Source organism: Mustela nivalis, assembly GCF_964662115.1.
Source record: "Mustela nivalis genome assembly, chromosome: 17".
Taxonomy (NCBI): Eukaryota; Metazoa; Chordata; class Mammalia; order Carnivora; family Mustelidae; genus Mustela; species Mustela nivalis.
This window is the reverse complement of record NC_139036.1, coordinates 4,131,628-4,142,462: the sequence shown is the minus strand read 5'-3', so window position 1 is coordinate 4,142,462 and position 10,835 is coordinate 4,131,628. Positions and strand designations below refer to the sequence as shown.

Below are 10,835 nucleotides of genomic sequence, written 5' to 3'. Positions count from 1 at the left end.
TAGAAGAAGAAGAAGAAGTCCTCTGGACTCCCGCCACCCCCCACTGCCCCCCACCTCCCTGTGCCCACCGACAGCCGCACTTCCTGAAGGAACGACCTGCCTCCCGGTCCGGTGGCCTCGCATCTCAGTTTGTTGGCACCCGCTGCCACCAGGCGACCCTCAGCCCCCAGGCTGCCAATACAGAAGCTATTTCTGAGCCCTTCCCTTGCCACCCCCTTCTTGAAATAGTCCTCGCGTGGCTTTTGTGATCTCACATCTGCTTACACTTCTATTGCTGGCTTTTCGTGAAATCCATCCCCTTGCTCTTGGTTGCAGAGGAAGCTCAAAGCCTCAAATCACTGGTCTTTCTCTTTTCCGATCCGTTCAGACCCGCACCGCTGGTCAGGGAAGCTGAGGGGTCCTGCACGAAACGGCCAAAAGCAACCCCTTCCCCCCTTTCGACATCGCCTTTTAACGGTGTCTTCGTACTGCTCCACTGGCCAGCCAGCTGGAAATGCCATCTAGTGCCAAGCCAGCTGTTTGAGCAGGATTGCCCTGACACCTTCCCCGGCTGATTGTCTTTCAGATTATAGATTTGTCACGGTCAATGCCAACCCCAGGCTGGCTCCCTCCTGCCCCTTGGCTGGGCTTGGGCCTTTTTGCCATCTAGCTTTCCAGACAATGAGAGTCATTTGGGGGTTTTGTTGTTGTTGTTGTTTTGTTTTGTTTTTTGTTTTTTTAAGATTTACTTATACTTTAGAGAGAGAGAGCACGCATGTGCATGAGCAGGGAGGGGGCAGAAGGAGAGAGACACGGGGACGTGTGTGACACAGGATCCTGAGGGCCTCCCTCCCAGGGCTGTCGGGATCAGGGGAGCTACCTTGCAGAGAGCTCCGGCTGTAAGATGCGCGACAGTTGGAAACTGTCACCCTAAAGCACCCCATCTACGGTGAGCATTTCTCACCGTGCAGAGATTCACATAGCAAGACTGAAGGCGAGAGGATTTGCAGCCTGGGGTACGAACAGCACTTCCCCTGAAGGAGCTAAGGGCTGCCTGTAGCTTCTCCTGCTCCCAACAGTTGGCCCCATTTTCAGACTCTTCCCCGGGGCCAGACAGTGGGTTGTCATCCTCGTCTCCTCCCTCTGCCCCACATCGGTCCCCACGTAGTCATGGAGCTGGGCGATTCTGTCTTCACTCCGGTCTCCCTTCCCTCACCCCCACGGCCCTGAGCTTAGTCCCCACCACCTCCATCCCTCTCCAGACCGTCCCTAATTTTCTCTCCTCCCGTCCCTTCTTTTGACATTGTAAGCAAGTCATCACTTTATAATGCAGTTCTGACTGTGCCATTCTCCCTAGAAAACCCGTAACCCCGGAGCGGTTCAAAGGATGAATTTTACAGCCCAACAAACAGACCAAAGGCAGGTTCGGAAAGCCGCAGCAGACCTGGTCTGGCTTCCACAGCCCTCACTGCCCACCCTCCCTGGCCTCTGTCTCTTACCCTAAATTCTGCCCTGTGCATGCTGTTTATTCTTTGCGGGCAGCCTTCTGTCCTCTCCTGCTCCTCCCTCGACTTCGGCTCTCAGCTGCTGGTGATGCCTCTCCCAGATGCCCTCACTGATCTCCCCAGATGTGCCTCATCTTAGCCTTTTTGTAGCATTTATCACCTCTTTGAGTGACTGCCCTGGGCTGAGCACCAAGGGAGGGAGGTGCGGGGCTGTCGGCCCCCCGGAGCTTCAAGTCTATGAAGGGAGGAGAGGGACACTAGACTGAATTACACTAAATACATCCATTGCATTGAGAGAGAGAGAAGGAATGTTTGACATGGCTGGAGGGGTCTGGAGGAGGTGACACTGAGCAGAGCCTCTAGGGGACAGGAGCTGGGGCAAGCTGGGGGTGGAGTGTTCGGGACAGTGGGGGTGGGGGGGGAAGGCCTTGCCAGAAGGGAGCCTGGGGGTTTCAGAAGATCTCACATCCAGCCCAGGTTTACTACAACGTAACTCTGACCCCTTCCCTCTGAGCAGCGTGGCATAGTCCCCCTGAATGGGAAGCTGGCTTCCTCCTGCTTGTCCAGAGCTCGTGCTCTAGCATCCCGCCCCCACCCCAAGGAGGAAGGTCACGCTGCCTCATGGGCGGGGGCACACAGAGAGATGCCCATGGCCAACAGCACCTGGGGGGCGGTGCCCCTGAGCCACTTTGCAGGTGAATCCTGCAGCTCCACATGCCACTGGCCTGGTTCCCCACGACCCTGCCCACATCCCAGGTCCATTAGCAAAATAAAGATCGGGGCCATTTGAAGGCTCCCAAGTCTTGGGCTGGCTTTGAGCAGCAGCCACGCGCAGCTGGACTGGCCGGCGTCCTGTGTGTGTCCAGCAGCGGGTGGCAGGTGGCGCAGCTTGGTGGCTAAGTGGGCAGCCCTCACCAGGCCTTGGTTGGGAGCCCAACGCGGCTACTCACCGCCTATTTGTGTGACCTTTGGCAAGTCAGTTCATCTCTCTCTCCTTCCGTGTCCTTCGCTGCACAGTGTGCACAAGTGTTTCCGTTTGTTGTGACGGCGGGTGATGGAGTAAGTGACGAACGCAGGCAATACAGACCGGCCCTGGCAGCGTCGGGACAAGCCTTGGGGCAGCGGACCGTGGCTCTGTGGAGTGGCTCTGTTTCTGGTTTTAGAGCAGGTGCATGCGTGCGCGTGCACGTCTCTGTGCTTGTCTCTGCGCGTGCATGCGCACATGTCGGCCGCATCCGCTTTCAGTCCCATGTGCTGTGGTACTGTCTCTGCATTCACAGTTTATCCCACGAGACGGCCGAGCCCAGGGCCCGACCCTCACTCCTGCACCCCCAGGACCCAAAGCAGGCCCGCACGCGATGCGCGCGTGACGACTGTGTGGTTAATGAGTGCGCGCGCAGCACTTGCACGAGGCGTGCGAAGACACCCCCAGTCCCGACCGGCTCCCGACCCGCTGTAGGGTCCCTCCACAGCGGCCCCTCTTTGTCGTGCACGTCAACAGAAAATACACTGTCCCTCCTCCCTCACAGCCAAGGGTCCTGTGCTACCTGCGTCCTCTCAGATGTGCTTGGGGGTCGGCCAAGGACCGCTGGGAAAATACTGAATACCAGGCAACTGCTTAATAGCGGGCAGCGGTAGGATAGACAGCTCAATGAGACAGAACGTGCGCTTGCTTTAGGATGTCTTTTTTTTTTTTTTTTAAGATTTTATTTATTTGACAGACATCACAAGAAGGCAGGCAGAGAGAGGGAAGCAGGCTCCCCGCTGAGCAGAGAGCCCGATGCGGGGCTCTATCCCAGGATACTGAGAACATGATCTGAGCCAAAGGCAGACACTTAACCCACTGAACCACCCAGGCGCTTCTAGGATGAGTCTTATTTTACTTGTCACTTCGTCCTTCCATTCATCGCCGTTTCTTACGGGCCGGTGTGCTTCGCGTCAGTCCTCATACTCAGCAGAAGGAGACGCTGAGGCAGTTGAGTTAGTGTGAGACCTGGGGCATCCACTTGTGACTTGCTCTGAGGGTGGAAACCTTTTCCAGACCCAGACTTACTCCGTGGCCCGGTACTGTCTTCATTCAGCTTTCACGCGTGTGGGTTTTATCCCATGACAGCAGGCCGCCCCTGCAAGGACCTGAGTGTCTTGACTCTCCTCAGCGATCCATGCTCGCCAGGACCACGGCTCGTGGGAAATCTCAGCCAGCTGAGTCCCTTGACGTCGCTGTGGTTGACTGAGGACAGGCCTGTCACTCCGCCTGTCACCGCACCCCGCTGCAGAACGAAGGAGGTCACCACAAGAGGACTTGGAACCTACGCTCCTGTGCTGTTGACTTTCTAGATTTCTGACGAGGCGTTATTTACATTCTCTTCCTGCAAAGAGCTGGCCTTGGATGTGTAGGGAACAGGGGAATGTCTTGTGAAAAGCCTCGCGTGTGCACACACACACACACACACACAGATAAGTATCATTAAGGGAGTGTACCGTTGAAATGTGCGCTCTGTATTCCTTCCACAGCTCTGTGCATCGCCCTAAACACACCCACACCTGTCATCAGAGCCCCCTGCCTGTGCCACCCGCTGGGTTTTATCCCTCAATCTGGACTCCTTTCCTGCTTGTGGATAAAACCTAGAATGTGGCCTAAGGCTAATGAAACAGTAGCCACGTGGTGTTTCCTTTTTTTGGGTCCTTTCCTCCCACCCATCCATTTCAGGGAACCACGTTTGATTGCCTCCTCTTTAGAGCTTGGGTGGGGTTTCCCTCCCTTGCCCCCCTGCGGACCCCCCAACCTGCCTCTGTGGGCTATGACAGCCACCTGGTGGCCATATAGGGGAATGGCAGGTGGATTCCCCCCAAAAGGGAAAGAGGGGAAGGCCTCTATTGTGTGGTCTTCCTTCTGAGGGAATGGGGACAGGGAAGCCTGTGATAGAGTGGGAACCAGATGTCCTGCTTCTCTGTCTCATCTTGCCTCCCAGGACACAATGTCCCATCCACACTCGTTCTTATGGACAGATGAATTCACTCAACAGTGGAGGACATTCCATCAAAATTTATTGAGCAGCCGCTGTGTGCCCAACACTGGGAATACGGCGGTGACCAAGATGGACACAGGCTCTGCCCTCATGAGCTTAGAGTCCAGCCACCAGCCAGCCGATCACATCCGAAATCTTAAAATTTACACTGAATTAGTACTCTGAAATAAGTGTGATGCTAAGAGACAATCTAATAGAAAACACTGCTTTCTACACCAAGGAGTCAGAAGAGCTCCCAAGGAAAAAGCATGTAGGGTCAGCTAGTTGGGGGATGGCAGGAAGCGTGTGAGGCAGAGAGAGCAGTATGTGTGAGGACTCTGGGGCAGGGAGACACTTCGTGGGCTGCGAGACAGCCCGTGTGGCTGGGACACAGGGAACAGGAGAGGCATTGGCAGGGGAGGGGGCACCTGCTGGTTTGTGCAACATCTCTGGATGGACGGGACTTTGTTCCCGAAGCATCCGGGACACACTAAAAACTCCGAAGGAAAGTCAGATGCCTGGGTTTGGTTCTCAGCGCTCACTTGGGCTGCTGCGTGGGGGGCAGACATGGAAGTGGGAGGCTGGTGGGAACGTGTGCACGGCAGTCCAGCCAAGCGGTAATGACGGCCAAGAGGAAGAGGATGCGTCCCAAAGGCACTGTGGAGCTGGGGTCTATTGGAGAGTGACCAGGGTATGAGGAGAGGGGGGCATTTCCAGCAGGAGGCGCTGCGGTGGGAGAGACTGGGGGTGCAGGTGCAGGGGCAGTTTGGGCAGACCGGAGGCTGGTGCTGGAGCAGCAGCATAGCTTGGGTTCTCCAGTCATGTCAGTGTCACTGAGAGGACAAGATACACTTGAGACCACTGCAGAGCTGACTGCACATCAGAAACCTTCTATGAATTCACGGCCTCTTGTATCACATGGGCCCAAGTGGAAGCCCTCAGTCTCCCGTGATTCAGAAAGTGCTGAGGCCGGGACATGTCTCCACCTCTGGCCATGCCTTTCCTGGCCAGCCTCTCCAAAAACGCCTGGGCAGCGGGCCCAGTGCTTCCTCTCCCCTGCCTGGGCCCTGGTGCCCACCCCACACCCGCCCCCTCCCTCCTGCCCCATTCTGGCCAGGCAGGCCCATGCACCTCTCTCCTTCTCTCTCTCTCTCTTCTGTCATCCTCATTCCCCTCCCTCATTGGGGTTAAAGGAGACGAACCCAGCCACTCTGCCCGCAAAGGTGGCTGTCTTTTGCGACCAGCCTAAGACGGGGAGAGGTTCTCATGCACGGGAAGAACCTCAGCTTCAGATTTAGACTTGAGTTTGCACCCTGGCCACTAACTAGTGTGCCTTCCTGCCACTAAATCTTGCCAAGCTTTGGGAGTTCCCTCTACTTGCTGGATGGGAGGCTGCCCGGGGTCATCAATAGTTTACTAAAGCCAAATACGGAAAGAATCTTCTAAGCTTTAAAAAGAAGTCTAAAAGCCGTGTAAAATTGTGGTGATGGCGCCCATCTCTCAGAGTAGATGTATTTAAAAGGGTGTATGAGGCACGTACCATAAGCTCCGGACTGAATTACCAACTACCCCTTCACTTCCTTTCTTCCCTTTGGGGTTTCAACTATCAAGTCCAGAAGGCAGATCGCCAGTTCCGTATGGCCAGCGATGGACACTTCCTGTTCCTGTCTGTGGCAGTCCCATCCTCCTGCAGCCGTCCCCATTCCCATCACTGCCATGAAACTTCTCCCATCCCTCATCCCCGTGTAGGACTCCCCTCTCCGACCATCAGAAAGTTCTGCCTAAGCTCTGGCTGTCTCCCTAATCCAAAATACCTCATCTTCTCGTGTCACTCCTGAGAATGAATGAATATGCTTCTAGCATTCTCCCTAACTTTGAGCTAATCACAGTGGGCCTGGGAAGTAGGACCTGTACGCTTCAGAGGGACACGGGAACCATAGGCCAGTCCCAGAGTGGAGTGGAGGTCTGTCCCACACTCCACCCCGCCCCCTTCCAGGGCACAGAAATAGCCAAACTCAAAATACATCCTGAGTCTACATATGCTTTCAGCTCCACTCCTACAGCTCTGTGAGGTCATCATTGAAGTAGAGCAGAATGGCAGGAGTGTAGAGGGCACCGTCCATGTTGAGAGAGTCAAATTCTTCACCCTCATCCCGGATCCCGTTCTCTTCCAGGGTGAAATCCATGTTCAGTTTCTTGCCCTCGTACTTCCATGTATAGCTGGCCGCGTGTGCGTTATAGGGGAGATAGCGGTGCAGGATCTCCCACATGGACTCCTCCGCCCCCACCTGCAGAACATGATAGTGCCCCCCCCCAGGATTCTGGATGGGACACACAGGTGCGTGTGGGCCCCAAGCCAAGGCCAGGAGTACAGATGGTAGTGCTGGGACCAGCGTGCCTCCCTTGGCAGCCTACCCCAAATGAAGCTGGATAGCGAGCCTGCAGTAAATAGCCCCAAAGTGTCACCTGTCTCTGTGGCAACCACTTCTAACAAACGGATGGCCCTGAAAGGTCAAAGTCACTGCCCCCTTTCCCCATTCCTTCCTCAGAGAACATTAATAAGAGTCCGACTGCAAATACTACCCAAAACACAGCTCCCACTGGTTACGGAGAGCCGATGGCCTAAAGATCTCCGAGGTTCGCTGGGACGCCCAGTTCCGGCCGACCTGCTGCCGCCCGGTTCTCACCTCCAGCGTGTGCTCCTGCGACGTGAGCGTGTTAATGATGCGGATGTTGCGGGTCTTGGAAGACAGCCGCCCCACCTCATAATGCACCCCCTGCCACCAGGGCTTCCCGAAATCATTGGTCCAGTCTGAACGCGGCAGCTGCGGCGGGACGTGCAGGAAGCGGCCCCGGGGGGTGCGGTATCTCAGGGTGCCGGTCAGCGGGTCGACGTGCTTGCGGATCTTTAAAGCAGCGATCGGGGGAGATCGATCCCCCCCGACCTCCGGCTCCAGCCAGCTCCCCCCTTTCCCCCCCGCCCCGTCCCGCGCTCCCGCGGCCCGATTCCGCCCTCCCACCCCGGGCTCCGGCAGGACTCACGTCTCGGGTCTTCGCGTCGAACCAGTGGCTTATGTCCTGGCCCGCAACTTCTATGATGGGTTTTAGCAGCAGGTCTCCTGGGAAGGAGCAGCCGCCGTCAGTGCCAGCAGCCCAAGGACTGGGCACCCGCCCCCGACCGCCCGACGCACACCCTGACCCTGGCGCAAGGCGCGGCCCTGACCCTTGTACTTGCGAGCCAGCGGCGTCAGGTCGTACACGGATCCCAGGTAAGACACCCACAGGTCTTCCGGCACGTTGTGCTGGGCCACCTCGGCTGGCGTGAAATAGCGACGCTGGAAAAACTCCAAGTCCGGCCCCTCCACGAGGCCTCGGCGCGGCATGGCTCTTGCACTACCGGCCACCCGTATCTCTGGTCGCTTCATCGCCCCTCAGCATGCACTCGCTCATTCACGGCATCTTTCCCCGGGCGAGAGCGTGGGTCCGCTGACATGGAAACCATTGTCCCTCTCCGGGCGCCGTCTACGGAGATCGGACGTGGCCGAGGGGCGGGGGTGGAGGGCGGGAGCTGTGCGCGCTCACGGGAAATGTAGTGTGAGTCTGGCTTTCAAGTAACTGAGTTCCCTCCTCCAGCAGTCCGCGGGAAAGCGCACGCCCCCCGGTTTTCAGAGTGGTCTGGGCTGGAGGGGATATTTAGGACTTACTGGCGAGGCAGAAAAGCAAGGGAGGATGGGGTGGAGTGCGATGACGAGAAGAGGTCATTCCGCTCAATTCCAGGTCTTCTGAAGGAGCTATATGAACCTAAAGCGGTGAAACTTCTCGCGATATCTTAAGACACACGGCGCCGTAAGCCGCAGTGAGCCCCGGAGCCGGAGGCGTGGGAGAAGCTCGCGAGATCTCTGCAGTTGCCCCGGAGACGACGACGAAGAGGAGAGGTGATCTCGTGGAAGAAAAGAGGTCGGGAGCACTCGCGAGATCTCAGACCGCCGGACTCGAAAGGTTCTTAGGAAGTTGACCGGCCCTGAAGAGGCCCCGGGACAAATGGCTGGGGCTGGACCAACCATGCTGCTACGAGAGGAGAATGGCTGTTGCAGCCGGCGTCAAAGCAGCTCCAGCGCCGGGGTTAGCGCGGGCTTGGGTTCTGGGATCGAGGGGCAGCCTGGGAGCAAAATGGGGGGCTGGAGAGGGAACCACAGCTCCCGGCAGCCTCTGGGCTGTGTGGGAGCGCCCCGAGGGCTGTCGGGAGCTGTGGTTCCGCTGCAGGGGGGGGGGGGGGGCGGTGCCGTCTCAGCGCGTGTCCCGCCCCACGCAGGACTCGGACGGGGAGCGCGAGGACTCGCCGGCCGCGCGGGCCCGGCAGCAGCTGGAGGCGCTGCTCAACAAGACGATGCGCATTCGCATGACAGATGGACGGACCCTGGTCGGCTGCTTCCTCTGCACCGACCGCGACTGCAATGTTATCCTGGGCTCGGCGCAGGAGTTCCTCAAGCCGTCGGGTCAGTGCCTGGGGGATTCACGTCCACCTGGTGCAGCAGCGCTCCCTCCTGGGAGGTGCTTCCCGCGCACTGTCTGGCTGCACCCCTGCTTTCTGGGGCTGGAAGGGGCGGGACCGACGCCGGCCTGCCTCCCTGACGCTCTGCCCCTTCTTTCCAGACTCCTTCTCTGCGGGGGAGCCCCGTGTACTGGGCCTCGCCATGGTACCCGGCCACCACATCGTTTCTATTGAAGTGCAGCGGGAGAGCCTGGCGGGGCCTCCCTATCTCTGACCGCGGCCACGCGTGCTCGGCAGACCATTAAACCTGCAACGAAGTGCCTTGTGTCCGAATGTAGCTGGCGTGTCGGGAGCACTGTCAGCCCGCCTTCCCCACCCTGGACGTGCAGGCCCCAGGGTGGGCCCCTCCATCTTCCCTCCCACGCCACTGCTCCAGGACTGCGCTTGGAGGGGGTGTCATCCTGCTCCGGAAGGCCCATTGTTTCCCTCCCCGGCCTGGCAACACCGAGTTCCTCCAAGCTGGGGTCAGAGAACGGGCTTGGGTCCCCAAGGGGAGCAGGGCAGGCGATAGAAGCCGGGCCCTCTCCACTCTATTGAGGGGGAGGTGACTTGAGAGTCAGGGACAGAGCTCTGGGGTCTGGCCAGGAAGAACAGGCCACAGCGATAAGAGAAGGCCCCCGGGAGGCTGAAGGATGCGCTCTGGAGCCCCGGCCCCATGTTGTTTCCTGCTTCTGGGCACAGGGCAGGGGTGACAGGAATTGTGCCATCCCCCTGTTCACAGGATCGCAGGGACGCATTCAGCTCATTCTTTATTGATGTGCGGTCGTTCCCCCTCCAATCTGGCCCCCTCAGCCCGTAGATCCCAGAGGAGCTGCACCAGCAGAGGGACCACATGAGGTTCAGTTGTCCTGAGGGACAGGAGAGTGGGGGGTGGGGGTGGGCAGGGTCCAGCCCAGATGTTCAGGATTCAGGGAGGAAAGTGGGTTTTCCGGGGTGTGGCGGATTTCCGCCAGCTTTGGGTCCACGGAGGCTCCGGTTCCCCCGAGGGGATGCTGGAACCCGGCTTAGGCACCGGTGGCAGCACAGTAGGTCAGAAGACACCCCCCCCCACCCTGTTTTTTCAAGTCCTTGGGCCTACTGGAAGTGGGGGCAGTCGTCAGGGTGGTTCTTGACTCGCGGGTCCTCAGACCCAGACCTTTCCTGATGTGGGAGGGACCTGGGCCCCTGGTGAGGCCCGGGTCTGCCGCGGCTGCGGGGCGCGCCGGCGCCGGTAGAGGGCTCGGCTGTAGGGCACGAGGCAGTCGGCCAGGCGGAGGCGGAGGCAAAGGCGGCGGTAGCTGGCCAGGGCTAGCACGAGCAGCGGCACGAGGAGCAGGAATCCGGTGACCAGCAGGGCCGTGAAGCCCGGGTCCCGCAGGTGCGCGGTGCAAGGGGGTGCCTGGGAGCGCAGGAACTGTGGGAGGAGAGCAGGCCTCAGGCCCAAGCCGGCGGGAAAGCCCGGGCGGGGAGCTGCGGCCCGCGCACCCCACCGCCACCCCGAACGCAGGGCCGAGCTCACCTGGGAGTGGCAGAGGAAGCCGAAGCCGAGCATAGTGACAGCGGGTAGCAGGATGGTCCCCAGCACCAGCGCCAGCAGGAGGAGGTTGAAGGCGGCCACCAGCAGGTTCTGGGCCGTGACCAGCACAGCGCAGGCCCAGCAGTCCAGGGGGTCCCGAGGCTCTGGGCCGCCGCCGGCAGCCGGTCGCTGCGCCCCGGGGACATCCGCCATGGCCTGCCTGGCTCCCGCCCGCCCGGGCCGCGGCCCTTATAGCCCTCTTTCCTGCCCCTCCCCCGGCCCAGCCTCTCCCCACC

General features: G+C 59.2%; 3 protein-coding genes across 9 annotated transcripts; 1 reads left to right on the top strand and 2 right to left on the bottom strand.

Moving 5' to 3' along the window:
• Positions 1–3,153: 3,153 nt before the first annotated feature.
• CYB5D1 (cytochrome b5 domain containing 1) lies at positions 3,154–8,051 on the bottom strand. 4 transcript variants are annotated; one of them, XM_082708098.1, is made up of 5 exons: positions 7,716–8,049; positions 7,535–7,611; positions 7,180–7,398; positions 6,639–6,780; positions 3,154–3,754 (listed from the first exon to the last, which is right to left on the bottom strand). In XM_082708098.1, the coding sequence occupies exons 1-5, from the start codon at positions 7,915–7,917 to the stop codon at positions 3,558–3,560; spliced, it is 837 nt and encodes a 278-aa protein (XP_082564224.1). In that variant the 5' UTR covers positions 7,918–8,049; the 3' UTR covers positions 3,154–3,557. The 4 variants fall into 4 exon arrangements, with proteins under 4 accessions (XP_082564224.1, XP_082564227.1, XP_082564226.1 ...); XM_082708100.1 differs by having other exon boundaries at positions 3,709–3,868; positions 7,716–8,047; XM_082708101.1 differs by lacking the exon at positions 7,180–7,398 and having other exon boundaries at positions 7,716–8,051.
• A 4-nt stretch (positions 8,052–8,055) lies between these two features.
• On the top strand, positions 8,056–9,302 carry NAA38 (N-alpha-acetyltransferase 38, NatC auxiliary subunit). Of its 4 annotated transcripts, none has more exons than XM_082708105.1 (4): positions 8,061–8,086; positions 8,270–8,614; positions 8,805–8,988; positions 9,146–9,302. In XM_082708105.1, the coding sequence occupies exons 2-4, from the start codon at positions 8,534–8,536 to the stop codon at positions 9,256–9,258; spliced, it is 378 nt and encodes a 125-aa protein (XP_082564231.1). In that variant the 5' UTR covers positions 8,061–8,086; positions 8,270–8,533; the 3' UTR covers positions 9,259–9,302. The 4 variants fall into 4 exon arrangements, with proteins under 4 accessions (XP_082564229.1, XP_082564231.1, XP_082564230.1 ...); XM_082708104.1 differs by having other exon boundaries at positions 8,068–8,127; XM_082708103.1 differs by having other exon boundaries at positions 8,056–8,614.
• A 478-nt stretch (positions 9,303–9,780) lies between these two features.
• TMEM88 (transmembrane protein 88) lies at positions 9,781–10,802 on the bottom strand. The gene is made up of 2 exons (XM_082708106.1): positions 10,543–10,802; positions 9,781–10,437 (listed from the first exon to the last, which is right to left on the bottom strand). The coding sequence occupies exons 1-2, from the start codon at positions 10,750–10,752 to the stop codon at positions 10,168–10,170; spliced, it is 480 nt and encodes a 159-aa protein (XP_082564232.1). The 5' UTR covers positions 10,753–10,802; the 3' UTR covers positions 9,781–10,167.
• Positions 10,803–10,835: the final 33 nt, after the last annotated feature.